This window comes from Amblyraja radiata, chromosome 31 (genome assembly GCF_010909765.2).
Source record: "Amblyraja radiata isolate CabotCenter1 chromosome 31, sAmbRad1.1.pri, whole genome shotgun sequence".
NCBI classification, from domain to species: Eukaryota; Metazoa; Chordata; class Chondrichthyes; order Rajiformes; family Rajidae; genus Amblyraja; species Amblyraja radiata.
This window is the reverse complement of record NC_045986.1, coordinates 16,066,744-16,079,783: the sequence shown is the minus strand read 5'-3', so window position 1 is coordinate 16,079,783 and position 13,040 is coordinate 16,066,744. Positions and strand designations below refer to the sequence as shown.

The 13,040-nt window shown below is 47.7% G+C and overlaps 1 protein-coding gene across 1 annotated transcript; it reads right to left on the bottom strand.

Annotated features, from left to right (window-relative positions):
- Positions 1 to 3,255: 3,255 nt before the first annotated feature.
- Positions 3,256 to 9,485, bottom strand: tmem52 (transmembrane protein 52). The gene is made up of 5 exons (XM_033047888.1): positions 9,364 to 9,485; positions 9,185 to 9,231; positions 8,038 to 8,073; positions 5,643 to 5,797; positions 3,256 to 3,955 (listed from the first exon to the last, which is right to left on the bottom strand). The coding sequence occupies exons 1-5, from the start codon at positions 9,418 to 9,420 to the stop codon at positions 3,678 to 3,680; spliced, it is 573 nt and encodes a 190-aa protein (XP_032903779.1). The 5' UTR covers positions 9,421 to 9,485; the 3' UTR covers positions 3,256 to 3,677.
- Positions 9,486 to 13,040: the final 3,555 nt, after the last annotated feature.

The window sequence follows — 13,040 nt, the reverse complement described above, 5'->3', positions numbered from 1 at the left end:
ACAGATAGCTGTGGAGGCCAAGTCAGTGGATATTTTTAAGGCAGAGATAGATCGATTATTGATATACAGGTGTCAGAGGTTATGGGGAGCAGGCAGGAGAATAGGGTTAGGAGGGAGAGATAGACCAGCCATGATTGAGTGGTGGAGTAGGCTTGATGGGCCAAATGGCCCGATTCTACTCCTATTCCTTAATACCTTATGACTTGCAATTCTTTGTCTCCAGCGTTCAGTAAACCTGCCATGGACTTTGTGGGTATGGGAAGGAAGTTACTGACATTGTTTATTGATTCAGTCTCCAACAACAGATACAGAAATGTGGAGACCAACAGTGGAATAGTAAGTAACATTTCCAGAGCCTTTCCCAATGTCCCTATGAAACCTAGAGTATTGTGCTTAAGGGTTGGTCACCATGATATAGGAAATATGCCATTAAACTGGAATGAGTACAGAGAAGATTTGCTAAGGATTTAAGGGCCTGAACTCTAGGGAGAAGTCAGGCAGGCTAAGACTTTATTCCTTGTAGCGCAGGTGGCTGAGGGATGATCTTACATTGGGTGTAAAATCATGAGGGAAATAAATAGCGTGAATGCACAAAAACATATCCGCAGGGAAGGGGAATTAAGCATGGGCTTAATGTAAGGGAAAGGTTTAATAGGAAACTGAGGGGCAACATTTTTACACAGAGAGTGATGGGTATTTGGAACAAGCTGCTTGAGGAAGTGTTTGGGGCAGGTACACTTTGAAAAATATATTTGGACAGGTATATGGAAAGGATATGGGGCAAATGGAAGTAGCTCATGGTCAGCAAGGACAAGTGGGCTGAAGGGCCTGTTTCCATGCTGGATGGCTATGATATTCACATTTCAGCATATCAGAATGAAACATTTGTTAATCGTGGTCAACTGCAATGTCCCCAACCAGCAAACATTTGCACAGCGGGATCCAACACACAGGGTGCTCCCGTGCACAAGATCTCACAAACAGGGAACTTGCAGACTGCCAACAATAATGGAAACTCCCACCACCTCTGCATTGGTCCTTGCACTGCAGTTGTGGACTCCCTGGTCATTCCCTTATGCACTGGGTTTGGTTTCCGTCAACTAAAAATGGTAATTAGTGGCAAAATCCATTCAGCCCTTCGAGTCTGCTCTATCGTTCATTACAATTCCTCAATACTATCTATACTCCCACCCTCTCTATACAACTTAGTCCCTGGAGTCCTCATAAATCTTTTGCTGTATTCTTTCCAGCTAATGGCATCTTTCCTATAGCAGGGTGGACCAAAATAACACAATACTCCAAATGTGACCTCACCAACATCTAATACAATTGCAACATAATGCCTTAACTTCTGCACTCAATTCAACAACTGATGAAGGCCAGTGTGCCAAGAGTCTTCTTCATCACCCTATCTTCCTGCGCTGCCACTTGCAGGGAACCATGCTCATGTATTCCTAGGTGCCTCTGTTCTTCTAGTTCTTAAGGTCTTATCTTTCCCTGTGAATATCCTGACCTAGATTGACTTCCCAAAATGCAAAACCTCAGACTGTCCAAAGGGAAAGAGGGGTTTACATTTCACACTGGTGGGGAACCCAACCGACGCAATCAAAGACCTTTTTTCACCCCAGTCAGTCCCTCTTCTCTGCTGTCCTGTTCGGCACGTGCCGGCAGATTCAAGAACATCTTTTTCCTTACCATTATCCGACTATTGAACGGACTTCCCATAAACTAAGGCAGTATTCCTGGACTCCCCATCTACCTCATTGCACCCCTTGCACTTTTTTTTAAACCTGCACTTTCTCGGTAGCTACACTATACTCCGCACCATTTTCTTTCTATTTTTGCACCACCATCTGTACTCACACATGGTTTGGTTGTACTCCTTCCTGTAGAATGCCATTTTCTTCAGTATCACAGTTTATCATTGTATTGTGATACTTGTGACAATAATATACCAATACCTGTTATTAGCAGCCTACCATATGGAACCTTAAAGGCCTTGCTGAAATACATATAGACCAGGTCCACTGTCTTGGTTACTTCCAAGAAAAAAAAATCCCCGCTCAAAATTTGCGAGTCTTGTGCCGACTATCCCCAATCAATACTTGTCTTGCCAAATGCACATACATCTTATACCTCAGAATCCTGTGCAGTAATTTACGAGTGCAGAAATGTTAGGCACCCTCCAGTCTTGTCAGTTTTATTTGGAGAGTGTCATTGAACTGGTGTGAATAGAGTTATTGTTTGGAACCTGGTTACAAGCAGAAATATTGGAGAGAATTATTTAGGGTGATGGACAACTTCAAATGGGACCCATCTTCTGGAATGCAAAGATAAAGCAAACCAGAGCAAAAAAAAAAATATAGATGGCAAGCTGCACACCAGCAGCTCAGGGATAAACACACAGCATCGGCAAAGTCTTTAAAGTGTGTGTGCCAAGTGAAGATCAGGAGGACAGTTGACCAGAACGTTACCACATGCCCGTGGGCCCCACTGTTCAACCTCATACACTCCACACAAGAGGCAGCTGGTTCCAACAGAACATTACTAAGGCCCCTCAGCCTGGGTCAGTTCCCAATGATGCACCAGATTCTGTGGAAGTTCAAATAAGGACATTGGCTCTTTGAATATTTATTGTCAATTTCTTGATAAAAATTAAATTTAAAAAAAGTTACAAAGCATTGTAATAAAACTAGAGCTTTATAAAAAATAGCATAACTATACATTAACATAAGAATGCAAGTAGTTTTCTCATTATGTAAACAAGACTTTGTTACCAACTTCGAGGAGAGTCACATTGGGCTACTTTGACCTTCTAAGCTAACAAATCCCAAATGGTTTTTCTGACCTGTTAATAGCAGCAGTCTCTTTATATTTGGGTAGTCAGCAATAAAAGTAAGTGGCTGTGTACCGTGCAAATTTAAAGCCATTTCATGAATTAGCTCACTTTATCATAACCAAAAGCACAATTGAGCTAACCCTTGGAACGACACAAGGTGGGGGAAAACCACAACAGAAACAAGAAGGGCAGGAAAGATTCTGGTTTAAATTGAAGGTAGACAAAATGCTGGAGTAACTCAGCAGGACAGGCCACATCTCTGGAGAGAAGGGATGGGTGATGTTTCGGGTCGAGGCCAGTCTGAAGAAGGGTCTCGACGTGAAATGTCACCCATTCCTTCTCTCCAGAGATGCTGCCAGACCATCATTTTATGTCTACCTTAGAAACAAGAAGGGGACATCCATGCTATTGTTTCCCCCCCCACTGCATGTTGGAACTGTCTGAATGAAATAGAAATGCTTTATTATGCTTGAAGATTCCCAACGTAAAATGAGTGCCCATCGGCACAGCGGTGCTGTGTGTTTGAAAGCCGGGCTTTCTTTAACGTGAAGAGCCCAATTGAGGCATCGAGAACTTTAGCTGCACAAGTGCTGGTAGAAATGGAATGCAAAATAAATAGAAAATATGGAACGAAAAACTCATCGTGCATTTGTGCAAAAATATCATGTGAAACTCGGATGTTTGCATTGAATAGCGTCAAAGGTAATGCACCCTCCTGATAAAGCGACTGCTCAAATGTCATTACTCAGTAATGGAGTCGTTTTGCAGCAATTTGCTGAAAATATTTCACTGCCTGAAAATGGTACACGGACAAATGTTGATTCAGGGGTTCCTATCGCTATGACGATGCCGATGCAGATGATGCAACTGTTCCATCTGTGGATCCAGGCCCTCTGATCCTTTCTGGAATCTGAGCCCCATTTCCATTTGGATTCTCTGTCCCGCTCTTTGGGTCAGTGGTCTCAGGAGCTTTGGCCATTTTCAGGGCCATCTCATAGGTTGGAGGGTTGTCAATGGTGCATAGGCTGTATGATGGAGGAGGCAGGGCGAGTTGACTGGGATCCTGCAACGGCATGTGATTCCTGCCGGTGGATATGTACTGCAGGGTACTGTTTGCTGAGAAAACAAAAAGAAAGAATAGTTTGTTTAGTTTCCAAAGTTAAATAAATTTACCAGAGTACTGGAAAAAAAAAATTTAATCTTTGTCCAGAGAAAAAGGAAAAGGATTACCAAGTTAAATAATTCAAAAGCAAATGGCCTGAACTGCTGAAAGCAGGGACTGGTGGTTTAAAGAATTGTCAAACTTCTCAACAAACACTTCTCACAATTGAGACTTCAGACACCAGTAGCTTTCAGATAATGTTTAAACATGTAAACATCAAATCTTCAAATAACATCTTCCTCAGTGCGATCACTGCAAGAATGTTTGCTTGTTGGTTCTTTCTCTCCACAGTTTGGGACAGCTGGTGGGTGTCAAGCATTGAGAGTTTGCCGAGGTCTAGAGTTCCCCCAAGTTGCTCTTGTTGAGTTCATAGGTTCTAGGAGCAGAATTAGCTCATTTGGCCCATCAGGTCTACTCCGCCATTCAATCATGGCTGATCTATCTTAAACCCAGACTCCTGGTCTTCTCCCCATGACCCCTGACACTGTTATTAATTAAGAATCTGTCAATCTCTACCGTAAAAATATTCATCGACTTGGCCTCTGCAGCCATCCTTGGCTATGAATTCCACAGATTCACCACCCTATGACTAAAGAAATTCCCTCTCATCTACTTTCCAAAGATACATCTTTTTATTCTGAGGTTATGGCCTCTGGTCCAAGACTCTCCCACTAGTGAAAGCATCCCATCCACATCCACTCTATCCTGGCCTTGAGGACCTCTGATTGAGAACTGCTGCTAGCTATTCGATTGCATGGATTTCTCAACAGAACTGCAAGACACCAACCTGAACCGATACCCTGGGGAGGGGACAACTGCAATGCCACAGATTGAAGAAGGGTGGACAGGTGAAAAATGCCCTGCTCTAGTTAGGTCAGATGTTACAAATATTAATCATTCTGATCAGGCCAAGTAAATGCACTTGGGTCAGACACTACGAACAAGTCTGTAGCTGACATGCTGAGCACCATGCAACGAGTGCAGTAGCCTAGAGTTGAAAATGTTTCCACATTCTATCATGGTGACAGCAAACAAAGGCTTGTCTCAGAGATAGTAAGAAACCAGCTGAGGCATTGCCAAGTACCCATCCCCCGGTGAAAGCAGAGATCAAAGGGGGGGGGGGGGGGGGGGGGGGTTCTACCGTGCAAAGGATTTTCTAGATAGAGGCTGCCTCTGCTTTTTCTGAATGTAACAACACTGCGTTCGGCCAAGACCAGCAACGATGCATGATGGAGGAACAGTAGGGACTCTCCCCAATGTCTGGGTGATTTGGATGTGTTGCTTGTAAAGGTCAGCAGTTTGAACTGGGATTGTCTGAGAGTAAATACAAACCCTTGTATTTGTGTATTTACAGGGCAAAGGGGGAAGCACAGGCGGGAGGCGTGCTACCAAAGAGATAGGAGAGACATGACGGGCTAAGCGTTCCCGACGAGCGGGGGACGGCTGAGAACAATGGGGGACCCAACTGGGATGGGAGTATTTGATGAACTTTTGTAAATTTGTCAGCGCGGATAGACGACTTTACGGGGTTATATGCAAAACCTAGCGCATCACCGTACTTGGGTGCATGTGACAATAACGTATCATTACCATTGTACGTATACACGTGGCGATTAGAGGTACAATGGTGTTGCTACTTACGTGTTATGCTGCTGTCATTGTCAATGGCGATCACAGTCACTTCGTACGGTCGGCTGGCAAAGGTGGGGGCTTGGGGCTTGGACCTCCGGCAGCACTTGACACAGCTGGCCGCCACCCCACACACCAGCAGCAGGAAGACCGTCAACAGAATCAACCTAGGAGGCAACAAGGGAACCATTTACAAACCTGTACAAACACTACATGCTTAGTAACAGTTATCAGCCTTAGCAACCAAAGACAAAACTATCGGAGAAAACAAAACAGATCTTTGGGGACATACTTCCCACAGGAACTGCAACGTCAGATAATTGGTAACCAATTCTCCAATGTCATTTATTTCTTGTTCCTTATCCACTTTATGCGAATCCCACGAGTATAGTCTATCACTATTCTCCCAAATGTGGTCATTTATTTTTGTTTATTAAACGAATGCCTTATTAAATACAACCATTGATCCACTAATGATACCAAGTGTTGACGGCTAATGGACCAACCCAAGTTAATCCCGCAGAGTTACCCCTTGGGAGATTACTGGTAACTGCGTAAAGCACGTTCCCCAGTGTAGTTTTACATCTGTATGCACCTCTGCTCTCTTCCTTGTCAAATATTCTTGTTAATGCAACACACAAACAAAAGCAGAAGTGGAGTGGGTGCAAGTTTACAGAACAAAATATGCTCTAGGCTGTAGAACCACAGAACTGCAGAAACTCAGTGGGTAGGGCAGCATCTCTGGAGAACATGGATTGGTGACCTTTCGGGTAGGGACCCTTCATCAGAGTAATTGGGGGGGGGGGGGGGGGAAGGATGTGGAGGAGAGGAGAGGCAGGACAAAGCATGGCAGATAATAGGTGCTCAGATGAGGGGGGGGGGGGGGGGGGGGGGGGTTTAGATAGGCTTAGTTGTCTTCTCATTTCTCTCAGCCAGTGACTCTGTTAATGGCCAAGGAGCCGGTGCATTATTAACATGTTCAGGAGGTGGCAGCACAGACCAGGGAGTGGCTGCTGGATCTTCCCAGTTGAGCGTGTGGAGTGTGTACAGGTGCAGAGCTGGATCTACTTTCATCCATAAAGCCAAACCCCAAAAGGGTCAAAGATTCTGCCCACAATCGGTTTCAGTTTATCCCCACAAACGTTAGCACCTGGCCTCATGTCGCCAGTTTGAGCTCCCTCTGATGAAGGCATCTCCTTCGCCTCACCCGACAAGTCCTTATCCAACTTCTAAAGTCCTTCCATAAGCTAGGGTACAGTCCCCGTTGTCCTAACCCCCTCATTACTTTCTTGATTAGTAAGGGCGTCAAAGGTTACGGGCAGAAGGCAGGCCAATGGGGTTGAGAGAGAAAAGTAGATGAGCCATGATTGAATAGCAGAGCAAACGATGGGCAAAATGGCCAAATTCTGCTCCTGTGCCTTATTGCAGATGTTGAACTTTTCCTCTGGAACGGTTACGCTGAAATGCTGAGATGTCCACAATTCAAGAAACAGGCAGGTTTGTTTGTGAATTGGCTTCTGTAAATTGCCCCCTAATGTAACATACAATGGTCGGCACAGACTCGATAGGCTGCTGTTTCCACGCTATATCTCTAAACTAAAGTGCTTTGTGACTTTCAAACTATATTCTGCACTCTGTATCACAAGTTCATAAATGATAGGAGCAGAATTAGACCATCCAGCCCATCAAATCTATCCAGTCATTCAATCATAACTGATCTATCTTTCCTTCTTAACCCCATTCTCCTGCCTTCTCCCCATAACCTCGATCACACATACTAATCATGAATCTATCTATCTCTGCCTTAAAAATATCCATTCATAGTCTCCGTAGCCTTCTGGGACAATAAATCCACAGATTCACCACCCTCCGACTAAAGAAATTCCTCCTCATCTCCTTCCTAAAGGAACGTCCTTTAATTCTGAGGCTATTGCCTCTGGATCTAGACTATCCCACTAGTGCCAACATCTTCTCCACACCCACTTGATCCAGGCATTTCACTATTCGGTAAGTTTCAATGGGGTATCAATGAGAAGTATCTTTAAAGTAGACACAAAATGCTGCAGTAACTCAGCGGACAGGCAGCACTCGGACTGAAGAAGGGTCTTGACCCGAAACGTCACCCATTCCTTCTCAACAGAGATGCTGTCTGTCCCGCTGAGTTACTCCAGCATTTTGTGTCTACCTTCTATTTAAACCAGCATCTGCAGTTATTTCCTCCACATGGAAGTATCTTTCTCTTCACTCTGCTTATTGTACTCCGGCTGATTTACGTGTAGTATTACACTACGCAAGCAAACAAAAGCTTTTCACTGTAACTCCGTACACGGGACAATAATAAACTTCATCCAAAACCAGGAATCTCAGCGGCAGAGTAACCGGAATGTAGAGAGAAACTGACACTTACCACACATACCACAGGTGGGTCCAATGCGAGCGGCAACTGTGGACAAAGAAAACAATCCCGATCATTCTCATTGTATTCAGGAGAGAGTTAGATATAGCTCTTAGGGATAACAAAATCAAGGGATATGGGGAGAAAGCAGGAACGGGGGTACTGATTTTGGATGATCAGCCATGATCATATTGAATGGCTCAAAGGGCCGAATGGCCGACTCCTGCACCTATTTTCTATGTTTCCCATTCGTCATCAGCCGAAAGTTGGACCCTGGGGGCTCCCAGCCTTTTATGCTTTTATTTAACATTTGCAATTTCTGATGACTGGATATAAGACAGCAAAAGCTGTTTACCGTACCTCCGTGCACGTGTCAATGATAAACTAAACTACTTCATCGCTTTTTGGACTCAGTATTTGGTCCGAAACTCTGAAGTCAGTTGCAGAGTTGGATACCCCAGACCCAACATGTGCAAAGCAAGCTGCCACAGACAGATCCGGGGGCCACTTGCCCCAGGGGAGTGGGGTTACGGCTGTGGGGAGTGGGGGGTATGAAGGGGAGAGAGTTGGGCAAGAGAGGAGGGGGTGGGGTGGGGGGAGGAGGAGAGGGGTGTTGGGGGAGGGGGGGGTGGAGAAGGAGAGGGGGGGGTGGAAAGGTAGAGGGGGGGGGTGGAGAGGGAAAGGGGGGGTGGAAAGGGAGAGGGGGGGTGGAAAGGGAGAGGGGGGGGGGGAAAGGGAGAGGGGGGGGGGGAGAGGGAGGAGGGGGGGGTGGAGGGGGAGAGGGGGGGGGTGGAGAGGGAGGGGGGGGGTGGAAAGGGAGAGGGGGGGTGGAAAGGGAGAGGGGGGTGGAAAGGGAGAGGGGGGGGTGGAAAGGGAGAGGGGGGGGTGGAAAGGGAGAGGGGGGGGTGGAAGGGAGAGGGGGGGGTGGAAAGGGAGAGGGGGGGTGGAAAGGGAGAGGGGGGGGTGGAAAGGGAGAGGGGGGGTGGAAAGGGAGAGGGGGGGTGGAAGGGAGAGGGGGGGTGGAAGGGAGAGGGGGGGTGGAAAGGGAGAGGGGGGGGTGGAGATGGAGAGGTGGAGATGGAGAGGGGGGGTGGAGATGGAGAGGGGGGGGGGGGGTGGAGATGGAGAGGGGGGTGGGGAAGGGAGGGGGAAGTCTCACCTGCCGTCCTCTCCCTGGTCGCAGTTCTGAGCCCGGGTGCCAGTCGCCTGCAGGAGAAAACCCAGAAACCATTAAACCCCGAGCGGAGCGGCGGCGGCGGCGGCGACAGAGTCCGCGCTGCGGGACTGGACGCAGCTGAGCCGGAGCCCCGGGGCATCAGCGCCCGGCTCGACACTCACCTGAAGCAGGCAGAGCACACACACTGTAGCCGTCAGCAGCGGCCGCAAGCTCGCCATCGCCTCCCCGCTTATCTGCTTCCACTCTCAGTTACTGCTCCCACCCTCGCCGGTGTCCACCTGACTCACTGGGAACTCACGTACACACACACCCCAGACATTTATACATAGCCGCCCCTCCCTCCCTCCGCCCCGTCCGGGGGAGGATCAAGGCCGGCGGAGTCCAGGGGCGGGGGCGGTTGGAGAGGGTGGGTGACGGTGAGAGGCTTGGGGTAGATGTGGGGGAGATGGGAGGCAATGAGTTAGTTAGTTTGGGGGGGGTGGTGGTGAAAGGATGGGGCAACGGGGTAGATGGATGGGGGACGTGGGTGGACAGTGGGGTGGGTCAGTGAGGTGGGGGACAGTGTGGATTGGGGGGGGGGGGGGGTGGTGTGGGTCATTCAAGGGTGTTCAGTCACATTATTCTGTGTGCCCCTTTCTCCGCTTTGTTGCCATTTCTTAAGAAATGAGATACATTCATTCTCCCGACAAGGGTGCTCTGGATTTAAAGCCGCAGTGACAACACAGTGTTAAAGCACAACAGTGTAACAGGGCTGGGGAGGGGTCCAGGCCTGACTGCGACGTGGCGATCCATTTCCATAGGTAATTGTGGATTTAAAGCCTTTGTTTTCCTCCAACTTAACAAAGGACGACTCGGGGAAACCACAGGGAGCATGTATCTCCACGATTGTATGCAGAATGCAGTGAAAATACTTCCCCAGATAAACTCTAAATTTCTGCAGCGTCACCCCCGGCCACGTGAATATTTGTGATGGATTTTAAAAGATAATTAAATAATCACTGCCTCGGCAACTCTCCATGTGTGGCCCTCCCTGGCCGTCACAAGGTGACTTACCACTAAAGATCATTTCTGCCTTTTCAAAAACAGGAAGTGGATTCAGCGCCGACAAAACGTTTGCATTTGTCTATCGCCTTTGACACTATCATAACAATCTGCAAAGTTTCACTCTTTTGTGCAGAATTGAAGTGAACCACATTGGGAGTGATTAGGAATCCAAGAGGAAGGATGTGTGATAAACTTAGAGGGGTTTTGGTAGACACACTTGGTGGACAGATATAGGGCAGGTAACAAAAGACAGAAAAAAATGTAATGTCAGAACAGTAGCAATAAAAACATTCTGAATTGTGAAATTCTATGGTCTGTGTCTTCGATTTCACTGTGGACTATGATTTTAAACTACTATGATTACCGAGTATTACTATGTAATAGTGTCACTGTTGTGATTGTATCACATTATTCCATTTAAGGTCCTATTAAGCTTCACGTAAGAATTACATCGTTAGGTTGCTGGTAATATAACAACTGCACCTTGACCTGAATTAGAGGAGGCAGTTCTAAAAGGCGGGCAGGAACAGAGAGATCGGGGTATTATGCATTGATCATTGGAAATGGCAGGGCACGTTGAGAGTGTTAGAGAGACACACATGCAATAGTACCACGTGCAACTTATATATAAAGTCCTAAGTTGAGTACAGGAGTATGGAAGTGACCACCGCCCTTTATGTAACAGTGGTTATGACTAGAGTTTGTTCTGGAAAGGTGTGAAGGCTTTGGAGAGGCTCCAAGGAGAGACCCTGGAATGATTTCAGAGATATCCTAGCGGAATCAGGGGATATGGAGAGAAGGCAGGCACGGGTTACTGATTGTGGATGATCAGTCATGATCACAATGAATGGCGGTGCAGGCTCGATGGGCCAAATGACCTCCTCCTGCACCTATTTTCTAGATTTCTATAAAGATTCTCCAGAAATGCTGCCTGACCCAGTGAGTCACTCCAGCACTTTGTACATGCCCTCCTTTCATGCTGTACCTGTTGTGTGTCGAGGAAGAGCTGAGCAGTGGCGAAGGTATTGGAAGAGGTTTAAGAGAGCGGATTCCAGAGTTTGGGGTCTGGGTTCCTGAAGCCATGGGTCCAATGGTGGGGGGTGGAGGTCCATCAAGTGGCCAGAATTGGAGCGGAGACCTTGGAGTATTGTGGTGTTGGAGGGGGAGGGGTGGGACATTTGAAAACAAGGAAGAGGAATTTGGAGTTGTGCCAAGCGGGAGTCTAAGTAGGTGAGTGAACACCAGGTTGATGGTTGAATGGGATCTGGAACGGGATAGGATCCGGGGTGTAGAACTTTGGGTGACATCACGCATACAGAGGGTAGATAAGGGAGGCCAGCCCAGTGCGTGCTGGAATCTATGATAATGGAACCAACAAAGACATGGAGAAAGGTTTTTGCAGCAGGGGAGCTGAGCTGATGGCAGCGTTGAGCAATGGTGCCGTGTGTGGTCACAGAGCAGGCATCTCATAGAGTGGGAATAAGCCCTTCAACCCACCTTGCCCACACCGGCCAACATGTTCCATCTTCACTAGTCCCACCTGCTTACATTTGGCCCAAATCCCTCTTAAACCTGTCCCATCCATGTACCTGTCTAAACATTTCTTGATGTTACAACCACTGTTGTGTCTTCTGCAAACTTGCCAACCAGGCCATGTATGTTCTCATCCAAATCAATTATTATAGATGACAAAGGGCAATGGCTCAGCACCGAACCCTGAGGCACACCACCAGTCACAGGCCACCAGTCCGAAAAGCAACCTTCCACCATCACCCTCTGCTTTGTTCCATTAAGCCAATTTTCTAACCCTCTTAAGCAGCTTGAATTGGGGGAGAAAGATGTTACCAGTCGGAGGAGATGGGCAGATTCTAATAACGAGAGGGATTTTCTGGCACCAAACGGTCACTGTCACTGCCTTCTCCCTCTTCCACAGATGATCTGGAGCTGCCATTAATGGACAAACAAACAAACAAACAACGTCAATCTCTCTGTTTAAGAAGGAACTGCAGATGCTGGAAAATCGAAAGTACACAAAAATGCTGGAGAAACTCAGCGGGTGCAGCAGCATCTATGGAGCGAAGGAAATAGGCAACGTTTCGGGCCGAAACCCAAGGGATGGATGCCAATCGCAGAAACTATTCTGTGCCAGTCATTTAAACCCTGCGTCAGAGTCTGCCAGAGGTCTACCTGTCGGGAGTCTTGTGGTCGGGCCGAGGTGGACGGGCCGCGCAGCTGTGAACAAAGGCGGACCAGCGTGGGGGGGCCGAGAACAAAGGGGGACACAGCATGGGGGGCCGCAGAGACAAAGGGGATCCCAGCGTGGGGGGGGGGGTTGCTGAGAACAAAGGGGAACCCTGCACAGGGGGGGGGGGCTGCTAAGAATTAATGGGGACCTAGCAGGGGGTGGGGGGAGGGCGAAGAAGGGATGAGTACTTTGTTGGCGCCTTTGTGCAACTCTTTTGTGTACTTTGAATCAAAAATAAAGATTTTCACTGTACCTAGAGAGTGGTGAGTCTGTGGAATTCTCTGCCTCAGAGGGCGGTGGAGGCTGGTTCTCTGGATGCTTTGAAGAGAGAACTAGAAGGGCTCTTAAAAATAGCAGTCAGGGGATATGGGGAGAAGGCAGGATTGGTGGTGGTCGGAGGGGCCGTAGGCGCAGATTAGCAGCTACGCTTCCGTCAGTCTGCCCCAGGGCAGCTGTGGCTACAGAAGTAGCTCACCACCACCGAGTGTGACTGAGGAATGTATGAATAATGCGATGTAAAGCGTCTTGAGTATTCTAGAAAGGCGCTAT